The sequence below is a fragment of the Lactuca serriola genome, chromosome 5 (genome assembly GCF_051521515.1).
Source record: "Lactuca serriola cultivar US96UC23 chromosome 5, Lser_US96UC23_V15, whole genome shotgun sequence".
Lineage (NCBI taxonomy): Eukaryota > Viridiplantae > Streptophyta > Magnoliopsida > Asterales > Asteraceae > Lactuca > Lactuca serriola.
This window is the reverse complement of record NC_136412.1, coordinates 314,132,858-314,160,614: the sequence shown is the minus strand read 5'-3', so window position 1 is coordinate 314,160,614 and position 27,757 is coordinate 314,132,858. Positions and strand designations below refer to the sequence as shown.

The window sequence follows — 27,757 nt, the reverse complement described above, 5'->3', positions numbered from 1 at the left end:
AATATGCCACTAAACCTATTTCAATATAATTTGTAGAATACTAATTCATGTTTTAAACAATATTACCTAAGTTTCAACAAACAAAAGAAGATCAATTCAAAACTATTCAAGTTATTTTTCACATCAAACTCCTAATAAAGAAGATAAATGATTAAGTTACGTATGCTGGTGAAAAAAATATAGTCTTAAGGAGTAATTAACACATATATTGGTGTCTTGGCGCAAATGTTATTTTTTGGTAATCTAAAATCCAATTTTTTTAAACAAATACATAAATCATTATTAATACACATATATTAGGGTCTTGGCAGAAATGTTACTTTTATTGTAATCTATATATGAATATTTATGTCAGCAAACTCAGAATTGTGATGATGATTTTTCACGAAACCTTTCCAATTATGAGGTTGTTATCTTAATATAATAAGTAAAATAATTGATTAATACTACCGGGGCTCGTAGAAGAACTAAACTGGTTATTTTCCATTTGTCTACAAGATTATATAAAAGGGAACTCAAATTAATTGGAGTTCAAAAATTCCTGCTTTTTTTTCGGTCGCATGGTTATATCAGCAACTATAAACTTAAGGTTTAGTCGTACCTTTGAAATATCCTTTATCAATATTGGGAATACATTTTGGTACATTGTTAACCTTAGGCCCGCAAAAGACTGTAAACTTATGTTTTTGTCATACCTTTGAAATATACTTTATCAATATTGGGTGGACATTTTGGTGCAATGTTTATCTTAGGCATGCAGTCTTAAACCTAACAATTGTTTGTTTATTGTTATATTTATAATTTTTATAATTTTCTTTATAAACAAGATTAATATCAATTAAATTAATTAATATAAGGTGACGGTCATTTTTATAAACATCTAGCATTTATCACCAAAGATTTATAATATATGTAATGTGTACAAGTGTAGTCTGAATAAACTTTAATTAATGAGTAATCATACACTACTTAGTATCGATGCACGAACACATAAAAAATGATAAGGGAGTGTTTCCTCACTAGTCTTCTAAAAGTATTGGCTTAAGATCTATCAAATTTCCTTCTAAGCAGTTACATTGCCTGTTATCTGTTATGATAGGTTTTGGAACCCCAAACATCCGTTGTTTTATTATAGCAGAGAACACCTTGTACACAAGCAAAGCGAGTTATGTTTAGATTACAATACATCCACTTGCTATATGTCATGCTACTCAACCACTTGTTATTACATTTACTACATAAAAATAAAACATGACATCATCAATATAAATTCACATGCAAAAGTGATGTGTGCAACTTACAAAACAACTACTTTGATACAAATTCCATTTGGAGAATACACGTGATAAAAACTATCAACAAGAAAACTGAACATAAAATTTAATATATATTTGCTATATGACGTTAAAAAGTCAAATAAAGAAACCAAATGTCCCATGAATGGTGATGCGTAAACTGTTGGTTATTTTCATAACCAAAACATAAAACGCGGAAGCATAATTTGAAGATCTTAATCTCGAATCTAAGTAAAATCATTGATTAATACAACTGGGGCTCGTAGAAGAACTAAATTGGTTATTTCCCATTTGTCTACAAGATTATATAATAGGGAACTCAAATTAATTGGAGTTCAAAAATTCCTGCTTTATTTTCGGTTGCAAGGTTATATCAGCAACTATAAACTTAAGGTTAATCGTACCTTTGAAATATCCTTTATCAATATCGGGAATAAATTTTGGTGCATTGTTAACCTTAGGCCCGCAAACGATTGTAAACTTATGTTTTAGTCATACCTTTGAAATATACTTTATCAATATTGGGTAGACATTTTGGTGCAATGTTTATCTTAGGCATGCAGTCTTAAACCTTACTATTGTTTGTTTATTTTTATATTTATAATTTTCATAATTTTCTTTATAAATAAGATTAATATCAATTAAATCAATTAATATAAGGTGAGGGTTATTTTTATAAACATCTAGCTTTATCACCAAAGATTTCTAATATAGGTAATGTGTACAAGTGTAGTCTGAATAAACTTTAACCAATGAGTAATCATACACTACTCAGTATCGATGCACGAACACATAAAAAATGATAAGGGAGTGTTTCCTCACTAGTCTTCTAAAAGTATTGGTTTAAGATCTATCAAATTTCCTTCTAAGCAGTTACATTGCTTATTATGATAGGTTTTGGAACCCCAAACATCCGTAGTTTTATTATAACAGAGAACACCTCGTACACAAGCAAAGTGAGTTATGTTTAGATTACAATACATCCATTTGCTATATTCCATGCTCCTTAACCACTTGTTATTACATTTACTACATAAAAACAAAACATGACATCATCAATATAAATTCACATGCAAAAGTGATGTGTGCAACATACAAAACAACTACTTTGATACAAATTCCATTTGGAGAATACACGTGATAAAAACTATCAATAGGAAAATGGAACATAAAATTTAATATATATTTGCTATATGACGTTAAAAAGTCAAATAAAGAAACCAAATGTCCCATGAATGGTGATGCGTAACCTGTTGGTTATTTTCATAACCAAAACATAAAACGCGGAAGCATAATTTGAAGATCTTAATCTCGAATCTAATTAAAAGAAAACTTAAACATGAAAGAATGATTACATACCTTTTCCATTGAGATTTTCGGATCTAGAGACTAGGAAGAGCTTTCCGGTTGATCTCAAGAGCTTTCTCTAAAATCCCCCAGCAATGAACCATACGAATTTCTTAGTGTATTTTCATGTGTATTGATTTGCTCCTCATCACATATATTTATAGATGGAGATAAACCCTAATGTGAGAGATGGAAGGGATCTTGAGGATCTTGAGTCAAACCGGGAACTCAACCCACAAGGTAAGTAAATATTCTATAAATCGGTCCATCAACAATTTATACTCTTACCATAATAACTGGATTTAATAATAAATCGTACATATTTATGAAGCGGTCCCATAATTATCCAACAATCTCCCACTGGACCACGAATATATAAATGTACGTATAACTGTATAAGCGCTTTAATGAATGTTATTATAACATTGGTACCCTTAAACAATCTCGTCCACTAATCATAATAGTATAGGATCAAAGCGGCCTTCGTTACAATTTACGTAACTAAACCTATCAATGGTCACGTATGCATATATAACTAACGACATAGATTAAACATGATGTGTGGTTTTAAAATCTAAATAGATTTCCAACGAGTTCCTCTTTAGATTGAAGTGAGATCAAACTTCAAATAAGTGCAACTAATAATGGCGTTAACTGAATTCTTAATTCTGTACAGAAAAACATAATTGATCTTAAACAAAACATAAAGCACCATAAAACTCCCACTAAAACCAAATATCACAGCAATGTGTGTAGTATGCTCATGAAAGACCTAGGGAGGTAATCCCTTTATGAGCGGATCCGCTTTCATGGAGTTTGTTCATATGTGCTATATATATATATATATATATATATATATATATATATATATATATATATATTTCCATTTGAACTATTGTGTTAACAGAAGGAAACTTGATGTCAATATGCTTTGACTTAATAGAACTTCTGTTATTGGAATATAACCTGGCTGACTTATTATCACAACTTTAGTGGTCTTTCAATACCAATAATTTGTAGCCTCATGACAAATTTCCGCAACCATATTCCATGCTATAAATTATGCTGCCATTATGGAAGAAACTACCTAAGTCTATTCCATGAAATGGCTCATCAAGCTAAAATGTAAAAGTATCCTGATATGGATCAGTAACCATTTTGGCATCTAATAAATCATATTCTTAATAAAAATGATCTCCAAAACATCTGAATTTCCTATAGTTGAGCATATGGCCTTTTGTTATATATAGATATATCAAAATCCATTAGGTTGCTTTCTTATGATCCAAACTTGAGTTGCGTAGATATCTGCCCAAGACCAGAAAGATAAATTTACTCCCACTTAATTTGTGATACACAAAATCATCTATTGTATTTACCTCAAAACCAAAAGAGATAATAAATTGATGAAAAAAGTGGTACCACGTATAGGATATCCAAAGTTGAGGTTGTTGAGTTTGTGTATTATGAATAGGAGATTGAATAACATTGTTGATCACTGATTCATAATCTGCATACTATCGAAAGCATTAATAGGAATCAAGATTGATTCCTCCTTAAGGCCAATGTTTTAGCCTTGTTTCTCCCCCAAACTCAACATCCTCAAGGAATGTTGCTCTATCCAAAATGAATGGTCAATATCCATGCAATTGAGAACTAAGATAAAGTCCTCATTGCATTCCTTAAAGTTAATCTCATTGAGTAAGAATCATAAATGTGATCAATGTTAAAAGGTATAATACCATAATTCAAATTTTTGTTTTGAGAATATAGGCAAATCTACTTTTATGCTCATTAATCCATAAACCGTAATCAATAATTTCAATTTATGACATCTTTACAAGGTATCAACACAACATTAATATCAAGTCTTTGGACAGTAATACTAACTTGCAAGAGATATCCTTATTTTAGAGATAAACATTGACAATAAATCATGTCAATTAACAAGCCCCTCTTTGGATTGACTTATTAATCACATGGAACCAAAAAATCGCCACATGTTTATCACCACATATATGTTTATTCGGCCAAATACCAGTCTATCTTTGGGTCGGCTAATACCCGCATTAATAAACACATAAACTATAAATTTTGATAATAAGAATTGACAATATATCATGTCAATTAACAAGCCCCTCTTTGGATTGACTAATTAATGACATGTAACCTAAAAATTGTCACATATTTATCATCAAACATTTGTTTAACCGACCAAATATTAACCTACATTTGGGACAATTAATATCCGCAGTAATAAACACAAATCATAAAATTTAAGTTATTTGTAAATTAATTTTCACAAAAGAGGTCGCTTTGGCTATATATTGTGTCAATTAATTTACCCTTAAAATAAATAATATGTCATAAATAAAATTTATCAATAACCCAAAATACGTTTAAAAATTTCCATAAACGTTATTGCATGTTTTCATGAAACCAAAATTTGATAATATAATGAAAAACATTATCAAACAAGTTGACAATATTAAAATAACCAATTTAATAAAACGGTTTCATACAACGTTTGCAAGACTTAAATTAAATTGCAAACGAAAATAAAAAAAAAAAATTCGAAGTTCATCTTATTTTATACTTAAAATGAAATTCAATTTCATTGTCAACCCAAAATTATTTAATCCCCACAATTTGAAACCCAAAATTATTTAATCCCCACAATTTGAAATGCAGTGGTTTAATACAATATCAATTCCTTATATAAACCAATAAAAGAAATCTATTAGTTTATTTTAAAAAATACAATACCAAAAAGGAAATCACAGTAAGGTGGAATCAAAATATATGGGGTTAAAAGAAATAACTTCCAAATTTACTTTATTATACATAAGCTTAGGTTGACTGAAAAATTATTAAACCGTTATTTATTCAAATAATAAATCCTTCAATACAATCGATCATCCGAAATTAGACCAAATTATTAAATCTTGACTTTTTATTGGATCAATTAATTCCATATATAATCCTTTCTTAAAACCAAAGCCACGATTTAAAGATAACAATAAACAAAAAAATTGCAATTATTATTATTACTATTTTATGATTGTTAACCATTCAATCATAAACTAAAACATTGCAATTATATATATTTGTTGCAAAAGTCAACGATACAAGTAAAAATTAATATTACTAGTCGTTGATGCTTCAATAAAGCCAAAAGGAAACCCAAAGTCCTAACGATTACGAAAAGATATGTAATAGTTCAAAGATCAACCAAACCCAAAAAAAAATCACCACATATTATGCTGTCTGATTTTAAGAAATAAAATGTCGGCATGATGGAGAAGAGTAAAATAACATATATCTCAAAGGTATGTTTTAGTTCGAAAAATCAAAAGAACTAAAACCAATCCAAGTTTCTGATAAAAGATTCGAGTTGGCTCTGATACCAATTGTTGGTTATTTTCATAACCAAAACAAAAAACGCGGAAGCATAATTTGAAGATCTTTAATCTCGAATCTAATTAAAAGAAAACTTAAACATGAAAAAATGATTACATACCTTTTCCATTGAGATTTTCGGATCTAGAGACTAGGGAGAGCTTTCCAGTTGATCTCAAGAGCTTTCTCTAAAATCCCCCAACAATGAACCATACGAATTTCTTAGTGTATTTTCATGTCTATTGATTTGCTACTCATCACATATATTTATAGATGGAGATAAACCCTAATGTGAGAGATGGAAGGGATCTTGAGGATCTTGAGTCAAACCGGAAACTCAACCCACAAGGTAAGTAAATATTCTATAAATTCGTCCATCAACAATTTATACTCTTACCATAATAACTGGATTTAATAATAACTGCAGACCATTCTTACGAGACGCAACTCAATCACCGGGGTTGACTACAAGGATGATTCCACCATCTTTGCATGGGAGCTAATGAACGAACCTCGCTGCCAGTCTGATCTATCAGGGAAATTTCTACAGGTTCTTGTTTTCTCTATTTTCTCACGGTTAAGTTGTTCATATGAGAAAACGCCCGAATCAATTATCTAGAAAGAAGGAAATCTTTTACTTTCAAATGATAGGAGTACATAGAGGAAACTGGTTTTTTTATGAAACTATATGGTGCATAACCTATAACCATCGGTATCTCTTCTTTGTGCAGGAATGGATAGTAGAAATGGCAGCTGAAATAAAGTCCATTGATAAGAACCATCTTCTCGAAATCGGACTTGAAGGGTTTTATGAGGAATCAATGCCTGAAAAGAAGCAAAACAATCCGGGCTATGAAGTAGGGACCGACTTCATTACAAACAACGACGTCAACAATGTGGATTTTGCTACAATCCATCTGTATCCCGACCAATGGTATGATCGAGTCTATACCGACATATAAACTCCATCACAATGCTTTTGTTCGTATATATACTTTGCATGTCACGCTAGCCAACACCCGAACGTAGTTAGCATCCTAAAAATGTTTCATGAAATGCATGTTTCTTATTTATAACTAAAACAATCTTTTATGTTATTTAATTTTATTGAATAACATATGTGGGTATTTCGATTTTTGACTTAGGGTTCCGGGAGCGAGCGATGAAGCTCGAGCTAAATTTGTTGAAAAATGGATTAATGCACATATTGAGGATTGTGATTCTATCTTGAGAAAACCTTTACTGATTGCAGAATTTGGCAAGTCCTCTTGGTCTTCAGGTTACACCGTAGAAGCAAGGGATGAGTACTTTGGTGGGATATTCAACATGGCCTATGAAAGTGCAAGAAACCGGGGGTCGTGTTCAGGTACAACTTTTTGGCAAGTCATGGCGGAAGGAATGGATAACTGGGGTGATGGGTACCAAGTTGTCTTGGACCAAAATCCCTCCACTGCTGCAATAATTGCCAAGCAGTCTCAAAGAATTTCATCACTCAACTCTTCAACCAACCTAGAGTTCTCTCCCGTTGCTGTTGAAAAATAATTATGTTGGGTTCCTGAACGAATAATTATCCCTTTCGAGATAAAATGATATTTCTCTCTGCTGCGTTACTTACCTTTAGAAAATGTGAAGTTTACATAGTGAAATGAAAATAAAGATAGATGTAGCAACCATTTTGCATGAAACAAAATAGTCGCAGCCTATTAATAATGTTGTACCGCGGGTAACTTCAACTCAGTATTGTTGGACGAAGTGGGAAAATTGATGCTTTCCTTTTTATCAATAAATACGGTAATATATGTAACGTATTTTTATGTGTTTTCTTAGCTTTTGTCTATATTTTCTTAATGTTATAAATATTTTGTCTATCAAACGCACAGTCACATCAACATATGTGAATCCTTTTATCTGTATTCAAACTACTTTTTGATCGCAAATCATCAACGAGAGGAATAATAATATTAGTTGATAAGGGATATAGGTCATGATATATCATTAAATATCAAGATTTTTTACCTAAATTTTGTATTACACTTATGCCTTTGGGGGTGGTGATACTTAAATGAACAAATATTTTCCCGAGTTTTATACTAAAAAGTCTTATTATTTTGGAATTTTTTTTTGATAAATTCATAACTCTTTTTCTTTTGAACAAAAAGTCTCGTTATTTTGGAAAAATCATATAATATGTCTTTCCCAATTAAAAAAAACTTTTTCCTTAATTTGGGCAAAATGCTAAACAATCATGTTTATTCTATTAAAAATATATATATATATATATATATATATATATATATATATATATATATATATATATATATATATTTAGGACTTTATCAAAAAAAAATCTCAAAATAATTAGACTTTTCTGCATGAAATGCATACTTATCCTATTAATATTGCTTGACAAAGGATATAAGTCATGATATACCAATGATTATTATGCCTCTAGACCTTGATTTTGAATTAAAATTATGTTTGTGGGAGTTGTGATACTTAAACAAACCATTACTTAATACCGACCGAAATGTGTGTGTGTGTGTATGTGTATGTGTGTGTGAGAGACAGGGGGGAATGTACAAAACTATTGGATGACTTTTTCCAAGTGATTTAAACCAAAAAAAAAACATCTTGTTAATATGCCACTAAACCTATTTCAATATAATTTGTAGAATACTAATTCATGTTTTAAACAATATTACCTAAGTTTCAACAAACAAAAGAAGATCAATTCAAAACTATTTAAGTTATTTTTGACATCAAAAGAAGATAAATGAATAAGTTACGTAAGCTGGTGAAGAAAATATAGTCTTAAGGAGTAATTAACACATATATTGGTGTCTTGTCGCAAATTTTATTTTTTGGTAATCTAAAATCCAATTTTTTTTAAACAAATACATAAATCATTATTAATACACATATATTAGGGTCTTGGCAGAAATGTTACTTTTATTGTAATCTATACTATGAATATTTACGTCAGCAAACTCAGAATTGTGAAGATGATTTTTCATGAAACCTTTCCAATTATGAGGTTGTTATCTCAATATATTAAGTAAAATCATTGATTAATACAACTGGGCTCGTAGAAGAACTAAACTGATTATTTCTCATTTGTCTACAAGATTATATAATAGGGAACTCAAATTAATTGGAGTTCAAAAATTCCTGCTTTACTTTCGATCGCAAGCTTATATCAGCAACTATAAACTTAAGGTTTAGTCGTACCTTTGAAATATCCTTTATCAATATTGGGAATAAATTTTGGTGCATTGTAAGCCTTAGGCCCTCAAGTGACTGTAAACTTTTTAGTCATACCTTTGAAATATACTTTATCAATATTGGGTAGACATTTTGGTGCAATGTTTATCTTAGGCATGCAGTCTTAAACCTAACAATTGTTTGTTTAATTTTATATTTATAATTTTCATAATTTTCTTTATAATTAACATTAATATCGATTAAATTAATTTATTTAAGGTGAGGGTCATTTTTATAAACATCTAGCATTTATCACCAAAGATTTATAATATAGGTAATATGTGCATGTGTAGTCTGAATAAACTTTAATTAATGAGTAATCATACACTACTTAGTATCGATGCATGAACACATAAAAAATGATAAGGGAGTGTTTCCTCACTAGTCTTCTAAAAGTATTGGTTTAAGATCTATCGAATTTCCTTCTAAGCAGTTACATTGCCTATTATGATAGGTTTTGGAACCCCAAACATCCGTTGTTTTATTATAACAGAGAACACCTCGTACACAAGCAAAGCGAGTTATGTTTAGATTACAATACATCCACTTGCTATATGTCATTCTACTCAACCACTTGTTATTACATTAACTACATGAAAACAAAACATGACATCATCAAAATAAATTCACATGCAAAAGTGATGTGTGCAACATACATAACATCTACTTTGATACAAATTCCATTTGGAGAATACACGTGATAAAAACTATCAACAGGAAAACTGAACATAAAATTTAATATATATATTTGCTATATGTCGTTAAAAAGTCAAATAAGGAAACCAAATGTCCCATGAATGGTGATGCGTAAACGTAAGAAAGTCACATACTAGATTTCAACGTATGAAAAAAGGAACCCGAAAAAACAACAAAATGGTTTGGAGGAGTGGAGAAATAAATAAATAAATAATCAAAATGTACCTAGTTTTTCATGCACAAGCAACGACTTGTGCGTTTATTTTGGGCTTTTTGTTTTTTTATTTTTATATATTTATTTTTCAAGCACATGTGGTCTCTAATGTACGAAGTAACAAAATATTATAGTATTTGAAAAGAATCTAGTACCATCTTCGAATCTCTAAATACAATTCGTTTGGTCAACATATTTTTTATGTTTGGAACTCGACTAAAAGCTAATCTTTTAATGGCAGATTATGCACAAGGATCTAGTATCCAAACATAACATACCTGCAACAGTATTTGAAAAAGAAGTATCATTTTTTTCTTTTGCTTTTTCATTTGGAGTAACAAATGTTTGTGTGTCTTACAACCAAAAGTATGGCACCGTGCATGGGCATCGCAAAGTCGCTTGTCATTCCTTATGAATGATGATGCATATGTATCGTTAAGTTACATAATAAATATGATGATGTCCCCACTTCCAACTAGATTGGTAACAAGACATGCGATATAAATTCTCGACGAGCTAAGCGGACAAGAGAAAACACACTACTTTCCATCCATTACTCTAAACATTGGTTACTAACTTTCCTATTTCATATATCCACTATTAAAGATTAGCGATTTTTTAACCATGCCAGGAAAAGGAAATGCAGTTCTAAAAGGAGATTGCAAGGGTAAATGCCACCCGTCAACCGTTAACGATAGTTTTGTGGAGACAAGGACACATCATTTCATGGTTAATGGAAAGCCGTTGTATTTTAATGGCTTTAACGCCTACTGGTTAATGTGTATGGCTTCTGATCCATCTACAAGGGTGAAGGTCACAGATGCATTTCAAGAATCTTCCAAGATAGGAATGAACCTGGTTAGGACTTGGGCTTTTAGTGATGGTGGCAACAAACCCCTGCAAACCTCTCCCGGTTTTTACAATGAGGACACGTTTAAGGTAACTTCATCTATTATTTTAGCCTCTATTTTTTATTCAACATGATCTGTAAACATTAAAAAGTAATTTCTTATCAACCATACGACAAATCGACACGGACATATTGAAATAAAAGTTAGTAATAATCAAGATCACAAACCCTCTGTTTTATGTTACTTGTGATAACCATCTACACCTTTTCATTCCAGGGATTGGATTTTGTGATATCAGAAGCGAAAAAGTATGGGATTCACTTGATTCTCAGCTTGGTTAATAACTGGGATGATTTTGGAGGTAAAAAACAATATGTTCAGTGGGCAAGGGATCATGGAGGACAATACTTGAATAGTGATGATGATTTCTTTACTAACGTTGTAGTTAAAGGATATTATAAGAATCATTTGAAGGTATACATATGTTTGGGAAACAATGTTTCCATTATATCACAAAAATTTTCTACAACAGCTGTATGTGCATTTTGTCAGAAAATTTGAACATGTTGCAAATACTGTTTTGCTACAGACCATTCTTACGAGACGCAACTCAATCACCGGGGTTGACTACAAGGATGATTCCACCATCTTTGCATGGGAGCTAATGAACGAACCCCGCTGCCAGTCTGATCTATCAGGGAAATTTCTACAAGTTCTTGTTTTCTCTGTTTTCTCACGGTTAAGTTGTTCATATGAGAAAATGCACGAATCAATTATCTAGAAAGAAGGAAATCTTTTACTTTCAAGTGATAGGAGTACATAGAGGAAACTGGTTTTTTACGAAACTATATGGTGCATAACCTATAACCATCGGTATCTCTTCTTTGTGCAGGAATGGATACTAGAAATGGAAGCTGAAATAAAGTCCATTGATAAGAACCATCTTCTCGAAATCGGACTTGAAGGGTTTTATGGGGAATCAATGCCTGAAAAGAAGCAAAACAATCCGGGCTATGAAGTAGGGACCGACTTCATTACAAACAACGGCGTCAACAATGTGGATTTTGCTACAATCCATCTGTATCCCGACCAATGGTATGATCGAGTCTATACCGACATATAAACTCCATCACAATGCTTTTGTTCGTATATATACTTTGCATGTCACGCTAGCCAACACCCGAACGTAGTTAGCATCCTAAAAATGTTTCATGAAATGCATGTTTCTTATTTATAACTAAAACAATCTTTTATGTTATTTAATTTTATTGAATAACATATGTGGGTATTTCGATTTTTGACTTAGGGTTCCGGGAGCTAGCGATGAAGCTCAAGCTAAATTTGTTGAAAAATGGATTAATGCACATATTGAGGATTATGATTCCATCTTGAGAAAACCTTTACTGATTGCAGAATTTGGCAAGTCCTCTTGGTCTTCAGGTTACACTGTAGAAGCAAGGGATGAGTACTTTGGTGGGATATTCAACACGGCCTATGAAAGTGCAAGAAACCGGGGGTCGTGTTCAGGTACAACTTTTTGGCAAGTCATGGCGGAAGGAATGGATAACTGGGGTGATGGGTACCAAGTTGTCTTGGACCAAAACCCCTCCACTGCTGCAATAATTGCCAAGCAGTCTCAAAGAATTTCATCACTCAACTCTTCAACCAACCTAGAGTTCTCTCCCGTTGCTGTTGAAAAATAATTATGTTGGGTTCCTGAACAAATAATTATCCCTTTCGAGATAAAATGATATTTCTCTCTGCTGCGTTACTTACCTTTAGAAAATGTGAAGTTTAAATAGGGAGTTTACAACCATAAAACATATACATACATGAGTTCACGGCCGTGAACTCATGTTGGTGTGATTTTGAGTGTCTAATGGCTTGATTGGACTTGGGAAATGTTGGAATTGACTTATAAAATGCCTTGGATTAATTTAAGGGGACTTATACCATGTTTAAGGGAGTTCACGGCTGTAAACTTGGAGTTTACGGCCGTAAACTCTCCCATTTTCTTGAATAATTATTTTGAGGCACAAGGAACAATCACATGTGATTCTAGCAATTTTTCCAAGCCTTGGGGTGATTTTAGGGCATCATTTGACACATATTTGGGAGTTTACGGCCTAAGGGTATGAGCTATGGCCGTAAACTCTTATATGTTGCATTTTGATATGTTTAAGACCCCCAAACTATTTTTAGATGGTCCTAGGATTTACCACAAGGCTGTTGGTTGAGTTTTAAGGCATTTGGACAAGTTAAAAGGGGTTTACTCTCCATTTTTGAGGGGTTTACGGCCCAAGCATGTGCCTTGACCATAAACTCCTATTTACTCCTCAAAAATTATGGTTGTGATGTTCTAAGGCCAATACCATTATTCTAAAATTCATATCTAAGCCTTGTTTGAGTCTAGGAAGGGTTTAAGGGCTAAAAACCCTTTTAATTTAGTGTTTACGGCCTAGGAACGTTCCTGGGCCGTAAACTCTTTCAAATCCCTCAAAATCCATGTCTAAAATGTTCTAAGTCCAATCCAAGAAGTCATTTAGCCATATCTAAAATCTAGTTGTGGTTTGGAAGGGTTTTGTTGCTCAAAACCCCCTTTAAATGAGTTTACGGCCTAGGATAGTTCTAGGGCCGTAAACCCATGATAATGGCCCTAATCCATGGTTTAAACTCGAATTTGAAGGCTAAACATGATACACAATGAGTTAAGGAAGGTACCTTGGTGATTGGAAGCCTTAAACTTGAGATTTGGACCCTTAAACTTGGATTTAGGAGAGAGGTTAGAGAGAGAGTAGAGAGAGGAAGCAAAAGCTTCAAATGAATGTTTAAACACGTTTAAATAGGTCCTAAAACTTGGATATGATGGAATTCTACCCGATATCGGCACTAAACGGGGCTTTTGGTCGCACCCGATTAAGTTTCCGTAACTCGAAGGGGACGTTTCTAAAATTTCTAAATTATACAATTTGGGCTAATTCCGTGAGTTCCTAACAGGTTTGGACACTCATTAGCATCAATTAAACATATAAGTTTAATTAATTTAATCCAAAAACGACATCGGAACGAATTGACATACGGCGAGTTATACAGGTAGAATGGGTTTTCAGCGATGAACAACTTTGGGTTGTTACATTATCCCCCCGTTAGAGGGAATTTCGTCCCGAAATTCAATGATTACAATACAAGATATGAATTTGAATGAGATACAGATGGATTTGCTGCTTTGGGTTTTCGCGCTCCTTCGTGACATCGGGTCTCCGCTTGACGTCTCAGCGAACCCTCACTATCGGGACGCGTCTTGATTTCGTTAGGTAGATACTTCTCAAAGACCGAGCCGTGAAGTATCAGATGGGTGCTACTAAGTTCTGAGGGCAATCGAAGTTTGAAGGTTACGGAATCGATTTCACAAGGGTCGCGAAGGGTCTAACGTACCATGAGGGAAGTATTTCGCTTTTCTAAAGCATTCCATGTCGAGTTTGCATCAAAGTTTTCCATGAAAAGTTTATCATTAGATCGAATGGAAAGGGATAATTATCCGGATTGAGGATACGATCTATAGGTATGACGTTAACAAAAGTAAAGACGAGTCTTCGGGACGCTCCGTCTTCTCCAAAGGGTGGTGGTGTACCTGTCTAACGCTGACCTGAGAATACAAGCGGTTTAAAAATCAGCATAAAGCTGGTGAGTTCATAAGCGGTTTAGTTTTGAAAAGATCGAGTTTCCTTTGTTACAATTTCAAAAACGGTTGGTTATGTCATTCCAGGAAAATCCCATATTTTCCTTATAGTTTTAGTTATTCGTTTGTTACTTTATCCGTTTATGAGTTGATGTGCTACCCAGGAAAATCCCATATTTTCCTATGTGTTGAGTTGCCTATTTGTATCTAAGTTCGTTACTGGTTGTTATGTTATCCCAGGAAAATCCCATATTTTCCTATGTGTTGAGTTGCCTATTTGTATCTAAGTTCGTTACTGGTTGGTTCTTAGGATTGATTTCGAAGTACTAGTAATTACCATGCGTATAGTATTAGTTAAGTATTCTAAACCCTTAGATTTTCTACATTCGAATGACGATTATCTACTAACTTAGTTGTATTTTCGAATATTTGGAATCACACAGAAGCGTACATTACAGTATTTTTGAAGTTCTGTTGAGTTCCAAAAGAGTACATTAGTTGTATAATCGAAGCTCTGTCGACATTTTGAGGCGGATATATTCGAAACTCAGAAGAGGTCCAGAGGCGTATTTTCGTATTTAATTCGAAACTCTGGTGACACTCAAGGGGTACACTAGCTGTATATTCGAAGTCTTGGTGTCATCCAAAGGCGTTAATTCGCATTCGTATTCCTATTTCTATTCGTATTCGTACTATGCTATTTTTTAGATTCGTATTCGTATTCATTCTATCCTATTAGTTATATTCGTATTCGTTCTATCCTATTAGTTATATTCGTATTCGCATTCGTATTCGTACTAACCTAATAGTTATATTCGTATTCGTTCTATCCTATTAGTTATATTCGTATTCGCATTCGTATTCGTACTAACCTAATAGTTATATTCGTATTCGTTCTATCCTATTAGTTATATTCGTATTCGCATTCGTATTCGTACTAACCTAATAGTTATATTCGTATTCGTTCTATCCTATTAGTTATATTCGTATTCGCATTCGTATTCGTACTAACCTAATAGTTATATTCGTATTCGTTCTATCCTATTAGTTATATTCGTATTCGCATTCGTTTAGTATTAATCTTAGTTATGATTAGTATGATTTCTTATTCAAAGAGAATATAATTATAACACTTTTAAAAGAAATCTATGTTTAGTCTAACTGTTTAACCTGCATTTCGAACCATTAGTTATCACAATTTTCATTATTAAAATCATACATGAAATAAAACATTTGAAATGAAAATACATTTAAGTACAAGATTTCTTGTACTTTTGCTTGTATTCCCCCCTGAAAACGTTGAAAACCATTTAAAAATGGTAGGGGTATGAACTCACCGGTTGAGAAACGCGTCAGATTAGATCCTAAACGTCAGTTCTGGGTTCGCGAACACACAAGATTCCTATGGATTATGAAATGATACATATTTGTATTTAATTAGGACTTGATTAATTTATTTGCTAAGGACATACACTTCTAGTTGCGGAAACACCCCTTTTTTAGTGTTTGGAAGGACCCGGGTGGCGTCTACGGATGTGAAATGGTACTAGGGACTTGGGATTTGAGTTTAATCCCCAAGAGTAAACATTTTAGGGAGTTTACAACCATAAAACATATACATACATGAGTTCACGGCCGTGAACTCATGTTGGTGTGATTTTGAGTGTCTAATGGCTTGATTGGAATTGGGAAATGTTGGAATGGACTTCTAAAATGCATTGGATTAATTTAAGGGGACTTATACCATGTTTAAGGGAGTTCACGGCTATAAACTTGGAGTTTACGGCCGTAAACTCTCCCATGGTCTTGAATAATTATTTTGAGGCACAAGGAACAATCACATGTGATTCTAGCAATTTTTCCAAGCCTTGGGGTGATTTTAGGGCATCATTTGACACATATTTGGGAGTTTACGGCCTAAGGGTATGAGCTATGGCCGTAAACTCTTATATGTTGCATTTTGATATGTTTAAGACCCCCAAACTATTTTTAGATGGTCCTAGGATTTACCACAAGGCTATTGGTTGAGTTTTAAGGCATTTGGACAAGTTAAAAGGGGTTTAGTCTCCATTTTTGAGGGGTTTACGGCCCAAGCATGTGCCTTGGCCGTAAACTCCTATTTACTCCTCAAAAATTATGTTTGTGATGTTCTAAGGCCAATACCATTATTCTAAAATTCATATCTAAGCCTTGTTTGAGTCTAGGAAGGGTTTAAGGGCTAAAAACCCTTTTAATTTAGTGTTTACGGCCTAGGCACCTTCCTGGGCCGTAAACTCTTTCAAATCCCTCAAAATCCATGTCTAAAATGTTCTAAGTCCAATCCATGAAGTCATTTAGCCATATCTAAAATCTAGTTGTGGATTGGAAGGGTTTTGTGCCCTTTAAATGAGTTTACGGCCAAGGATAGTTCTAGGGCCGTAAACCCATGATAATGGCCCTAATCCATGGTTTAAACTCGAATTTGAAGGCTAAACATGATACACAATGAGTTAAGGAAGGTACCTTGGTGATTGGAAGCCTTAAACTTGAGATTTGGACCCTTAAACTTGGATTTAGGAGAGAGGTTAGAGAGAGAGTAGAGAGAGGAAGCAAAAGCTTCAAATGAATGTTTAAACACGTTTAAATAGGTCCTAAAACTTGGATATGATGGAATTCTACCCGATATCGGCACTAAACGGGGCTTTTGGTCGCACCCGATTAAGTTTTCGTAACTCGACGGGGACGTTTCTAAAATTTCTAAATTATACAATTTGGGCTAATTCCGTGAGTTCCTAACAGGTTTGGACACTCATTAGCATCAATTAAACATATAAGTTTAATTAATTTAATCCAAAAACGACATCGGAACGAATTGACATACGGCGAGTTATACAGGTAGAATGGGTTTTCAACGATGAACAACTTTGGGTTGTTACATTATCCCCCCGTTAGAGGGAATTTCGTCCTGAAATTCAATGATTACAATACAAGATATGAATTTGAATGAGATACGGATGGATTTGTTGCTTCGGGTTTTCGCGCTCCTACGTGACATCGGGTCTCCGCTTGACGTCTCAGCGAACCGTCACTATCGGGAAGCGTCTTGATTTCCTTAGGTAGATACTTCTCAAAGACCGAGACGTGAAGTATCAGATGGGGCTACTAACTTCCGAGGGCAATCAAAGTTTAAAGGTTACGGAATCGATTTCACAAGGGTCGCGAAGGGTCTAATGTACCATGAGGGAAGTATTTCGCTTTTCTAAAGCATTCCATGCCGAGTTTGCATCAAAGTTTTCCATGAAAAGTTTATCATTAGATCGAATGGAAAGGGATAATTATCCGGATTGAGGATAAGATCTATAGGCATGACGTTAACATTCTCTTTGTGTGACATCCCCAAAATCATGGCCAGAAAAGACCGATTTCATTTATGCTTTTTAAAATAATTTCAGAGTAAATCCTTTTGATTTAAAAGTGTTGCGGAATTTGTTCCCAAAATAAAACATGATAAAAAAAATATTTATCAAAGCATTTCATCAAGAGATGCATTTCATTATATAATCAAAACTCGGGATGTCATGTTCCGATACAGACCATAAAGCATAAACGATAACATTACAAGTCATTCAACAAATATATACATATACAGACTTGTAAACAAAACAACAAGATGATCCATCCATCTTACGCCCTTGCGCCACTACCTGTAATACAAATAAAACTGAGTGGGTCAGGCTTGGGAGCCTGGTGAGCATATAGGGTTTTCAACCCACAATAAATAAGTTATATTTAATTTCACCAACCAATCACTATCCCGATTACCCATTCCCGTTATCCTCACTTTACGTCCCTAAAATAACATCTATCTCAAGGGACCTAATCTAGGATTTTCATCGGGACGGACATCACTGCGAAGGGGTTTCCTCAACAATAGATATCCTAAAGGCAACCATGAGGGGGATAGAGTACAACGGTGAACACATCGTTCACAACACCTACAGGTTATGAACCTGCTAGCATTCCACTGGACTGTCTAGAAGGAGTCCGTGGTCGTTATCCATACTCCGCTGAATAACTAGATCAACAACAACAACAACATCGACGCCTCTCATCTGTTTATTACACACCAACTATCTACCCATGTTCTACCCAAAATATTAGTAGATAAAATATATATTTTCATACATAGTTTAGAACCTGTATATCATTTTCATTCAATATATATTCCACATAACAGATGAGGCATACCACATAACACGTATTTCATAGAAAGCAATTCAGATGTATGACATGGAATAAAGTGAATATCCATTCACGCATACAATCACAAAATATACACATAACAAGTATATCGCATATAATACTTCATAGTTACTTGTTAGAAGAAAGTAACTGCACCCTTACACATATAAACCACCATTTACTTAATACATTCGAACCATACTTGTATTATTATCGTGTTTATGAAAGGTAGTATACACTCACTTGATCAGAAGATGATCAGACAGCACTACGGCTTGTAGAAGTAGTAATCCACAGCAGATCTGGAAGATCTTCACAAAAATCGAACTTCTCGCGGGCAGAGCTTCGACTCGGGAACCGCACTTCTCGGGATCTTCGGGATCTCGGGACTTGCCTCGGGGCTAGAGTATGATACCGGGGTTTCGGGGTTTTTCTGGCACGCAAATCGATGCAAAACGGGAGAGAGAAGAGAAGAAATTAGCAAAATACTCGGCTGCCTTCGGATTCCTTTTATAGAGGCTGAGCCTCACACGTACGCGGGGCATACAGGTCCGAAAAACGTCACTGCTTACGTATCCGAAGCCACTTGCTGCGATGTCGACACCTTCGGAGTACGCGGGGCGTACCTCGGATCGAACTGGTGACTACTCTTCGGATAAGCTTCCGATTTTTCAATTAAAAATAAATACAATTTATTTATCAAACTTCGGAAATTCATATCTTCTTCATACGAACTCCGTCGGCTAATTTTAACTTTATTTTATTATTTATTTTTAATAGGCCGCGACAGAAACTTTCGTTATAAATTTATAACTTCTTCGTTTGACGTCCGTTCTCGCCTAACTTTTTATCGCTTCGATACCAACAACGAGACCTTCGATCCTCGTTTAGATTGCTTCGGCTAAAAACCGCTCGATCTCAAATCGAGTATTTCAGGCTGCATACCGCTAAGTCGAAACTTCAATAAATCATAACTTCCTCATACGAAGTCAGATTTGGGCGTTCTATATATATTCGGAAACCTCGTTTCAACTACTACAACATTATCCAAAGATATTAAGTTTATTTTAGACTTAAATTTTGACGCTTATTTTTATTCTTAATTAATCAGACCACATAATTAAGCAATTAAGCACAAAACACATAATACTCAAATAATACATTCTTATTATTTCAAAACGGGTTACAAAGGTTAACCTAGACTATTACATTGCTAAAAATGGCAAGCCCGGAAACATAGGCATTACAATTCTCTCCACCTTAGAATGATTCCGTCCCCAGAATCACTCACCAACAAACAAATGCGGATAGCGACCCATCATGTCACTCTCCGTCTCCCAGGTGAGATTCGGCCCATTCGTGTGTTTCCATCGGACAAGCACTAACCCAACCATCTTGTGTCGCAATTTCTTAGTCTTTCGGTCAACAATTGCCTCTGGTTCCTCAATCAACCTTTTGTTCTCATCAATTCTCAATTCAGAAATTGGAATTATGTCGGGAACTTCTCCCGTGAACTTCCTCAAATAACACACATGAAAAGTGTTATGAATTCCATTCAGTTCTTCTGGTAGTTTGAGCTTGTAAGCTTGGTTCCCAGTCCTCTGAAGAACTTTAAACGGTCCAATAAACCTTGGACTCAACTTTCCCCTTTTACCAAACCTTATAAGTCCCTTCCACGGCGAGACTTTAAGCAAAACCGAATCCCCAACTTCAAAAGTCATCGGTCTTCGCTTCTTGTCAGCATAGCTCTTTTGACGATCCTGAGCTGCTAATATTCTTTCTCTAATTATTTTCAACTTTCCAACAGTTTGATGAACCAACTCCGGTCCCATAAACTGCTTTTCCCCAGCCTCAAGCCAACAAGACGGCGTACGACACTTCTGTCCATACAAAGCTTGGTAAGGTGCCATCTTTATGCTCGAGTGGAAACTATTATTATAGGAAAATTCTACCAAAGGTAAACGTTCATCCCAATTACCTAGGAATTCTAGAGTACATGCTCTCAGCATATCTTCAAGCGTTTGTATCGTTCTTTCACTCTGACCATCAGTTTGCGGATGGTAAGCTGTACTTAAACATAACTTGGTACCCAATTCCTCTTGTAGACTTTTCTAAAAACGTGAGGTGAAACGGCTATCACGATCTGATACAATCGTTAACGGAACAACGTGAAGCCTCACAATTTCCTTCACGTAAGAATTCGCAAGCTTCTCCATAGACCATTTCTCCTTGGCTGCTATGAAATGCGCACTCTTAGTGAATCGATCAACGACCACCCAAATCATGTTGTGACCATTCTTTGTTCTGGGCAGTTTAGTGACAAAATCCATAGCAATGTCTTCCCACTTACCCATTGGCACAGGCAAAGGTTCTAAACTCCCGTATGGTTTCTGATGTTGTGTCTTTACTCTCGCACAAGTCACACACTCAGCCACATACTTTGCAACATCAAGCTTCATCGTCGGCCACCTGTAGTAGGGTTTCAGGTCCCTATACATTTTATTGCTACCCGGATGAATTGAGTACATGGTCTTGTGAGCTTCTTCCATCAGAAGATCTCTAATTCCTCCTGTCTTAGGTATCCAAATCCGATCTTGGAACACCTTCAGTCCATGGCTGTTTACACCGAACACCAACGTTTTGCCCAAACGTTCCTCCTTTCGGTCATTCTTTTCAGAAGCTTCGCTTTGAGCTTTCTTTATACTTTCCAAAATGGTCGAGACAACTTCAATTCTCATTGCTCTTGGCCTTTTCCTTTCAAGATTGACTTTCCGACTGAGAGCATCAGCAACAACATTAGCTTTACCGGGGTGGTAAAGTATCTCACAGTCATAGTCTTTAAGTAATTCCAGCCAGCGTCGTTGCCTCATATTCAATTCCTTCTGATTAAAGAGATATTGTAGACTCTTATGATCAGTGAAAAGTTTGCACTTCGTGCCATAGAGGTAATGCCTCCATATTTTCAGAGCGAAAACTACCGCTGCCAACTCCAAATCATGAGTCGGGTAATTCTTTTCATGCTCTTTCAGCTGTCGAGACGCATATGCTATCACCTTTTCTCTTTGGGTCAAAACACAACCCAATCCAACCCCAGACGCATCACTATAAATAGCGAAGTCTTCAACTCCATTGGGTAGAGAAAGTATCGGTGCCTCGCATAGCTTCTTCTTTAGCTTCTCGAATGCTTCTTTATGCTTCTCACTCCAAGTATAAGTAGCTCCTTTGTGGGTCAAAGCTGTTAATGGACTAGCGATCGAAGAAAAGCCTTGGATAAACCTTAGGTAATATCCAGCTAATCCCAAAAAGCTTCGAATCTCCGTGGGACTTTTCGGTTGCTCCCACTTTGTCACAACTTCAATCTTTGCTGGATCAACCATTATCCCTTCTTGGTTGACCACGTGACCCAAGAATTGGACTTCACTAATCCAAAAATCACATTTGGAGAACTTAGCATACAACTTCTCCTTCTTCAAGACTTCTAACACTTCTCGCAAGTGTCTGTCATGCTCCTCTTGGCTTTTTGAATAAATCAGAATGTCATCTATGAACACTATCACAAATTTATCTAGGAACGGATTACAAACTCTGTTCATTAAATCCATGAATGTTGCTGGAGCATTGGTTAGTCCAAACGACATAACCAAAAACTCGTAGTGTCCATATCTAGTTCTGAATGCAGTCTTCTCTATATCCTGCTCTCTTACTTTCAGCTGATGATATCCTGACCTTAGGTCGATCTTCGAGAAATAGCTCGAGCCTTGCAATTGATCAAACAGGTCATCAATCCTTGGCAACGGATATCTATTCTTTATTGTTGCCTTGTTCAGCTCTCGGTAATCAATGCACATCCTCATGCTTCCATCTTTCTTCTTCACAAATAACACCGGAGCTCCCCAGGGTGATGAACTAGGTCTAATGAAACCTTTGTCCAATAACTCATGAAGTTGCATCATTAGCTCCTTCATCTCCGTCGGTGCTAATCGATAAGGTGCTTTCGCAATTGGCGTTGTTCCTGGAAACAAGTCAATACGGAATTCCACTTGTCAATCTGGTGGTAATCCAGGAAGATCTTTGGGAAATACTTCCGGATAATCACACACAACTAGAATATTCTGCATCACCTTCATTTCCTTCTTAGCATCAATCACGAATGCTAGATATGATGTACATCCCTTGGTCAAACATTTTCTGGCTTTCATCAATGAAATGATTCCAGAATTCACTCTGTGTTTGTCCCCATACACCATAAACGAATCTTTCCCAGGCGGGTTTACTTTGACTATTTTCTTCTTGCATAAAATTTCGGCATCATTGACGCTAAGCCAATCCATTCCAAGCACGATGTCGAAACCATTAAGTTCTATAGGCAATAATTCCTCGTGGAACTTATTCCCATTCAGATCAATTAAGATGTTTTTCATACGATGGCTAACAGGTACAAACTTGCCACTAGCAACTTCGACTAATAAGGCATCATCTAGTCTATCAACAGGCAAAGCTAGCTTTCTACCAAATTCATGCGATATAAAGGAGTAGTTGGATCCAGAATCAAATAAAATTTGGGCAGGCAATTCGTTAACGAGAAAGGTACCTGAAACGACATCAGCTTCATCTTTAGCAGCTTCCAGTGTCATCTGGAATGCTCTCGCCTTTGGCTTTGGTGGAATGTTGGGTCTAGCTGCCTCCTTCTTCTTTGGGCAGTCCCTCGACGTGTGTCCCTCCTCACCACAACCATAGCAAACTTTCTTAGTGAGGGTACATTCATTGGCATAGTGCCCTGGCTTTCCACACTTGTAGCATGTGTTCGCCACCTCACATCTTCCATGATGCTTCTTCCTACATTTGTCACACCACTTCGCTTCACCTCCACTTCCCCTTGAACCAGACTTCGAGAACTTGCTTTTCTTGTTGGACCCTGAAGTTCCATCGAACTTCCTCTTCTCTCCAACATCTATTCTTTCCAGACCCTTTTCCTTCTGCTGGGCCTCCACATTCTTAGCTGCACGAACAGCCGTTTTCAGAGTGGTTGCCATCTTGACTGTCGGACCAAAGTCGGCAGGCAGTCCATTAGCAAACCTCTCTATCTTGGAGAGTTCCGTTGGCACAAGGTACGGAAACAACTTCATTTTCTCATTAAATGCAGTAGCATAGTCGTCTATGCTCATCTTTCCCTTCTTCAAGTTTTGGAACTCATTGTTCAGATCAATCAGATCTATCTCTGAACAATACTGCACCCTTAGTTGCTCCAAGAACTCCTCCCATGACATTTTCAGGGCTTCTCCTCGTGGCATAGTATCTGCCAACAACTTCCACCAACTCAAGACTCCAGTCTTCAGTTGTCTAACTGCAAAGACAGTCTTCTGTTTGTTGCTACAGTCGCAACTTTCAAATACCATCTCCATTTCGGAGATCCAATCCATTATCTCAACAGGCTTTGGGCTCCCAGAAAGACTTGGCGGCTTGGCGCCCAAGAAGTTCTTGTACATTCGCCCATCCTTGTTGTTTCTCCTTTCCGGATTGTTCCTTCGTTCTCCTTGAGTCCCAACTTGACTCATAATGCGACTATTGTTCCCTTCCTCCAATTGCTCGGGAATCAATTCGGGTTCCTCAATAGGTATGATAGGTTCATCCCCATTATCATGCAACATCTGTCGCATCTCCTCCCTTTGTTCGGCTAGCATAGCCCGAATCATGGCTTGCACCGCAGCCATTGTTATTGGTTCTGGTGCTGCTGCTACAACAGGTACTTGCTCAATCACTGGCGGTTGATTCCTGTTTTCATCCGTGTTTCCAACGCCACTCCTTGTTCTCACCATTTTGATCTACACACCGAATAAGGTGAAATTAGATCCTCGTTCACGATAGATATTCAAATCATCCTTATTACTCCAAAACGTTTACATGCTAGTTCTAATATCGTATACACACGCTTAGAATCCTACACACATAAGGTTTCCAAATCCAGTCGGCAACAGACCGTAGATCCGAACAATTAATATCATATATGCCAACATATAACATTTAGCACATAAAAGCATTTTAGGCAACTTTCCTAAAATAACTAGTGCTCGTGTCTAAAATCCAACAGACACACAACTCAAAATTCCACTTAGCATTCTAAGTTTAAGTCTAGAAATTCTACAAATTCCTAGTTCGCTTAAACTAATGCTCTGATACCAACTGTGACATCCCCAAAATCACGGCCAAAAAAGACCGATTTCATTTATGCTTTTTAAAATAATTTCAGAGTAAACCCTTTTGATTTAAAAGTGTTGCGGAATTTGTTCCCAAAATAAAACATGATAAAAAAAATATTTATCAAAGCATTTCATCAAGAGATGCATTTCATTATATAATCAAAACTCGGGATGTCATGTTCCGATACAGACCATAAAGCATAAACGATAACATTACAAGTCATTCAACAAATATATACATATACAGACTTGTAAACAAAACAACAAGATGATCCATCCATCTTACGCCCTTGCGCCACTACCTGTAATACAAATAAAACTGAGTGGGTCAGGCTTGGGAGCCTGGTGAGCATATAGGGTTTTCAACCCACAATAAATAGGTTATATTTAATTTCACCAACCAATCACTATCCCGATTACCCATTCCCGTTATCCTCACTTTACGTCCCTAAAATAACATCTATCTCAAGGGACCTAATCTAGGATTTTCATCGGGACGGACATCACTGCGAAGGGGTTTCCTCAACAATAGATATCCTAAAGGCAACCATGAGGGGGATAGAGTACAACGGTGAACACATCGTTCACAACACCTACAGGTTATGAACCTGCTAGCGTTCCACTGGACTGTCTAGAAGGAGTCCGTGGTCGTTATCCATACTCCGCTGAATAACTAGATCAACAACAACAACAACATCGAGGCCTCTCATCTGTTTATTACACACCAACTATCTACCCATGTTCTACCCAACATATTAGTAGATAAAATATATATTTTCATACATAGTTTAAAACCTGTATATCATTTTCATTCAATATATATTCCACATAACAGATGAGGCATACCACATAACACGTATTTCATAGAAAGCAATTCAGATCTATGAGATTGAATAAAGTGAATATCCATTCACGCATACAATCATAAAATATACACATAACAAGTATATCGCATATAATACTTCATAGTTACTTGTTAGAAGAAAGTAACTGCACCCTTACACATATAAACCACCATTTACTTAATACATTCGAACCATACTTGTATTATTATCGTGTTTATGAAAGGTAGTATACACTCACTTGATCAGAAGATGATCAGACAGCACTACGGCTTGTTGAAGTAGTAATCCACAGCAGATCTGGAAGATCTTCACAAAAATCGAACTTCTCGCGGGCAGAGCTTCGACTCGGGAACCGCACTTCTCGGGATCTTTGGGATCTCGGGACTTGCCTCGGGGCTAGAGTATGATACCGGGGTTTCGGGGTTTTTCTGGCACGCAAATCGATGCAAAACGGGAGAGAGAAGAGAAGAAATTAGCAAAATACTCGGCTGCCTTCGGATTCCTTTTATAGAGGCTGATCCTCGCACGTACGCGGGGCGTACAGGTCCGAAAAACGTCACTGCTTACGTATCCGAAGCCACTTGCTGCGATGTCGACACCTTCGGAGTACACGGGGCGTACCTCGGATCGGACTGGTGACTACTCTTCGGATAAGCTTCCGATTTTTCAATTAAAAATAAATACAATTTATTTATCAAACTTCGGAAATTCATATCTTCTTCATACGAACTTCATCGGCTAATTTTAACTTTATTTTATTATTTATTTTTAATAGGCCGCGACAGAAACTTTCGTTATAAATTCATAACTTCTTCGTTTGACGTCCGTTCTCGCCTAACTTTTTATCGCTTCGATACCAACAACGAGACCTTCGATCCTCGTTTAGATTGCTTCGGCTAAAAACCGCTCGATCTCAAATCGAGTATTTCAGGCTGCATACCGCTAAGTCGAAACTTCAATAAATCATAACTTCCTCATACGAAGTCAGATTTGGGCGTTCTATATATATTCGGAAACCTCGTTTCAACTACTACAACATTATCCAAAGATATTAAGTTTATTTTAGACTTAAATTTTGACGCTTATTTTTATTCTTAATTAATCAGACCACATAATTAAGCAATTAAGCACAAAACACATAATACTCAAATAATACATTCTTATTATTTCAAAACGGGTTACAAAGGTTAACCTAGACTATTACATTGCTAAAAATGGCAAGCCCGGAAACACAGACGTTACACTATCTCACTGGTTGGTCATCTCGACTGTGCACGTTTCGATTACTAACGAAGGATTTAGTTTAGAAAGATATTTTGAATGAATGGTTGGCAAATTCTTTCAGCATTAGAATAAAAAAGGATCACAGGTACAAGATTTATCGAGAAGAAGTATACCTGTGGCAACGGTGGGATCGGCGGCTGTCCTTTCTTGCCCCATAGTTAGGACTCTCCAGGTGTTGCCAGATGTTACTGTCTTTGGACAGTTTCGCTTATAGTGCCCGACCTCTCCACAGCTGTAGCAGGTTTGACCGATACCAGCTCCGGAAGATTGACTAGTTGACGGGGTTGGGGTTTTGCAGGTTCGTGCGAGGTGACCTTCCTGGCCACAACTTCTATAGAACTTTGCACGACAAGGGCCAGGGATGCGATGGTGGTAGTTACATCGGTCACACCACGGGAGGATACCGACATATCCAGCGTCAGTACTTGGGATGTGGAATTGACAACAGAAACAACAGCAGGAATAGTG

At 35.9% G+C, this 27,757-nt stretch overlaps 2 protein-coding genes across 2 annotated transcripts; both read left to right on the top strand.

Moving 5' to 3' along the window:
• Positions 1-5,938: 5,938 nt before the first annotated feature.
• Positions 5,939-7,583, top strand: LOC145050856 (putative mannan endo-1,4-beta-mannosidase 9). Its single transcript, XM_078999048.1, has 4 exons — positions 5,939-5,971; positions 6,469-6,591; positions 6,773-6,975; positions 7,187-7,583. The coding sequence occupies exons 1-4, from the start codon at positions 5,939-5,941 to the stop codon at positions 7,581-7,583; spliced, it is 756 nt and encodes a 251-aa protein (XP_078855174.1).
• A 3,144-nt stretch (positions 7,584-10,727) lies between these two features.
• On the top strand, positions 10,728-12,766 carry LOC145050855 (mannan endo-1,4-beta-mannosidase 4-like). The gene is made up of 5 exons (XM_078999047.1): positions 10,728-11,151; positions 11,340-11,537; positions 11,653-11,775; positions 11,956-12,158; positions 12,370-12,766. The coding sequence occupies exons 1-5, from the start codon at positions 10,837-10,839 to the stop codon at positions 12,764-12,766; spliced, it is 1,236 nt and encodes a 411-aa protein (XP_078855173.1). The 5' UTR covers positions 10,728-10,836.
• The last annotated feature ends 14,991 nt before the right edge of the window (positions 12,767-27,757 follow it).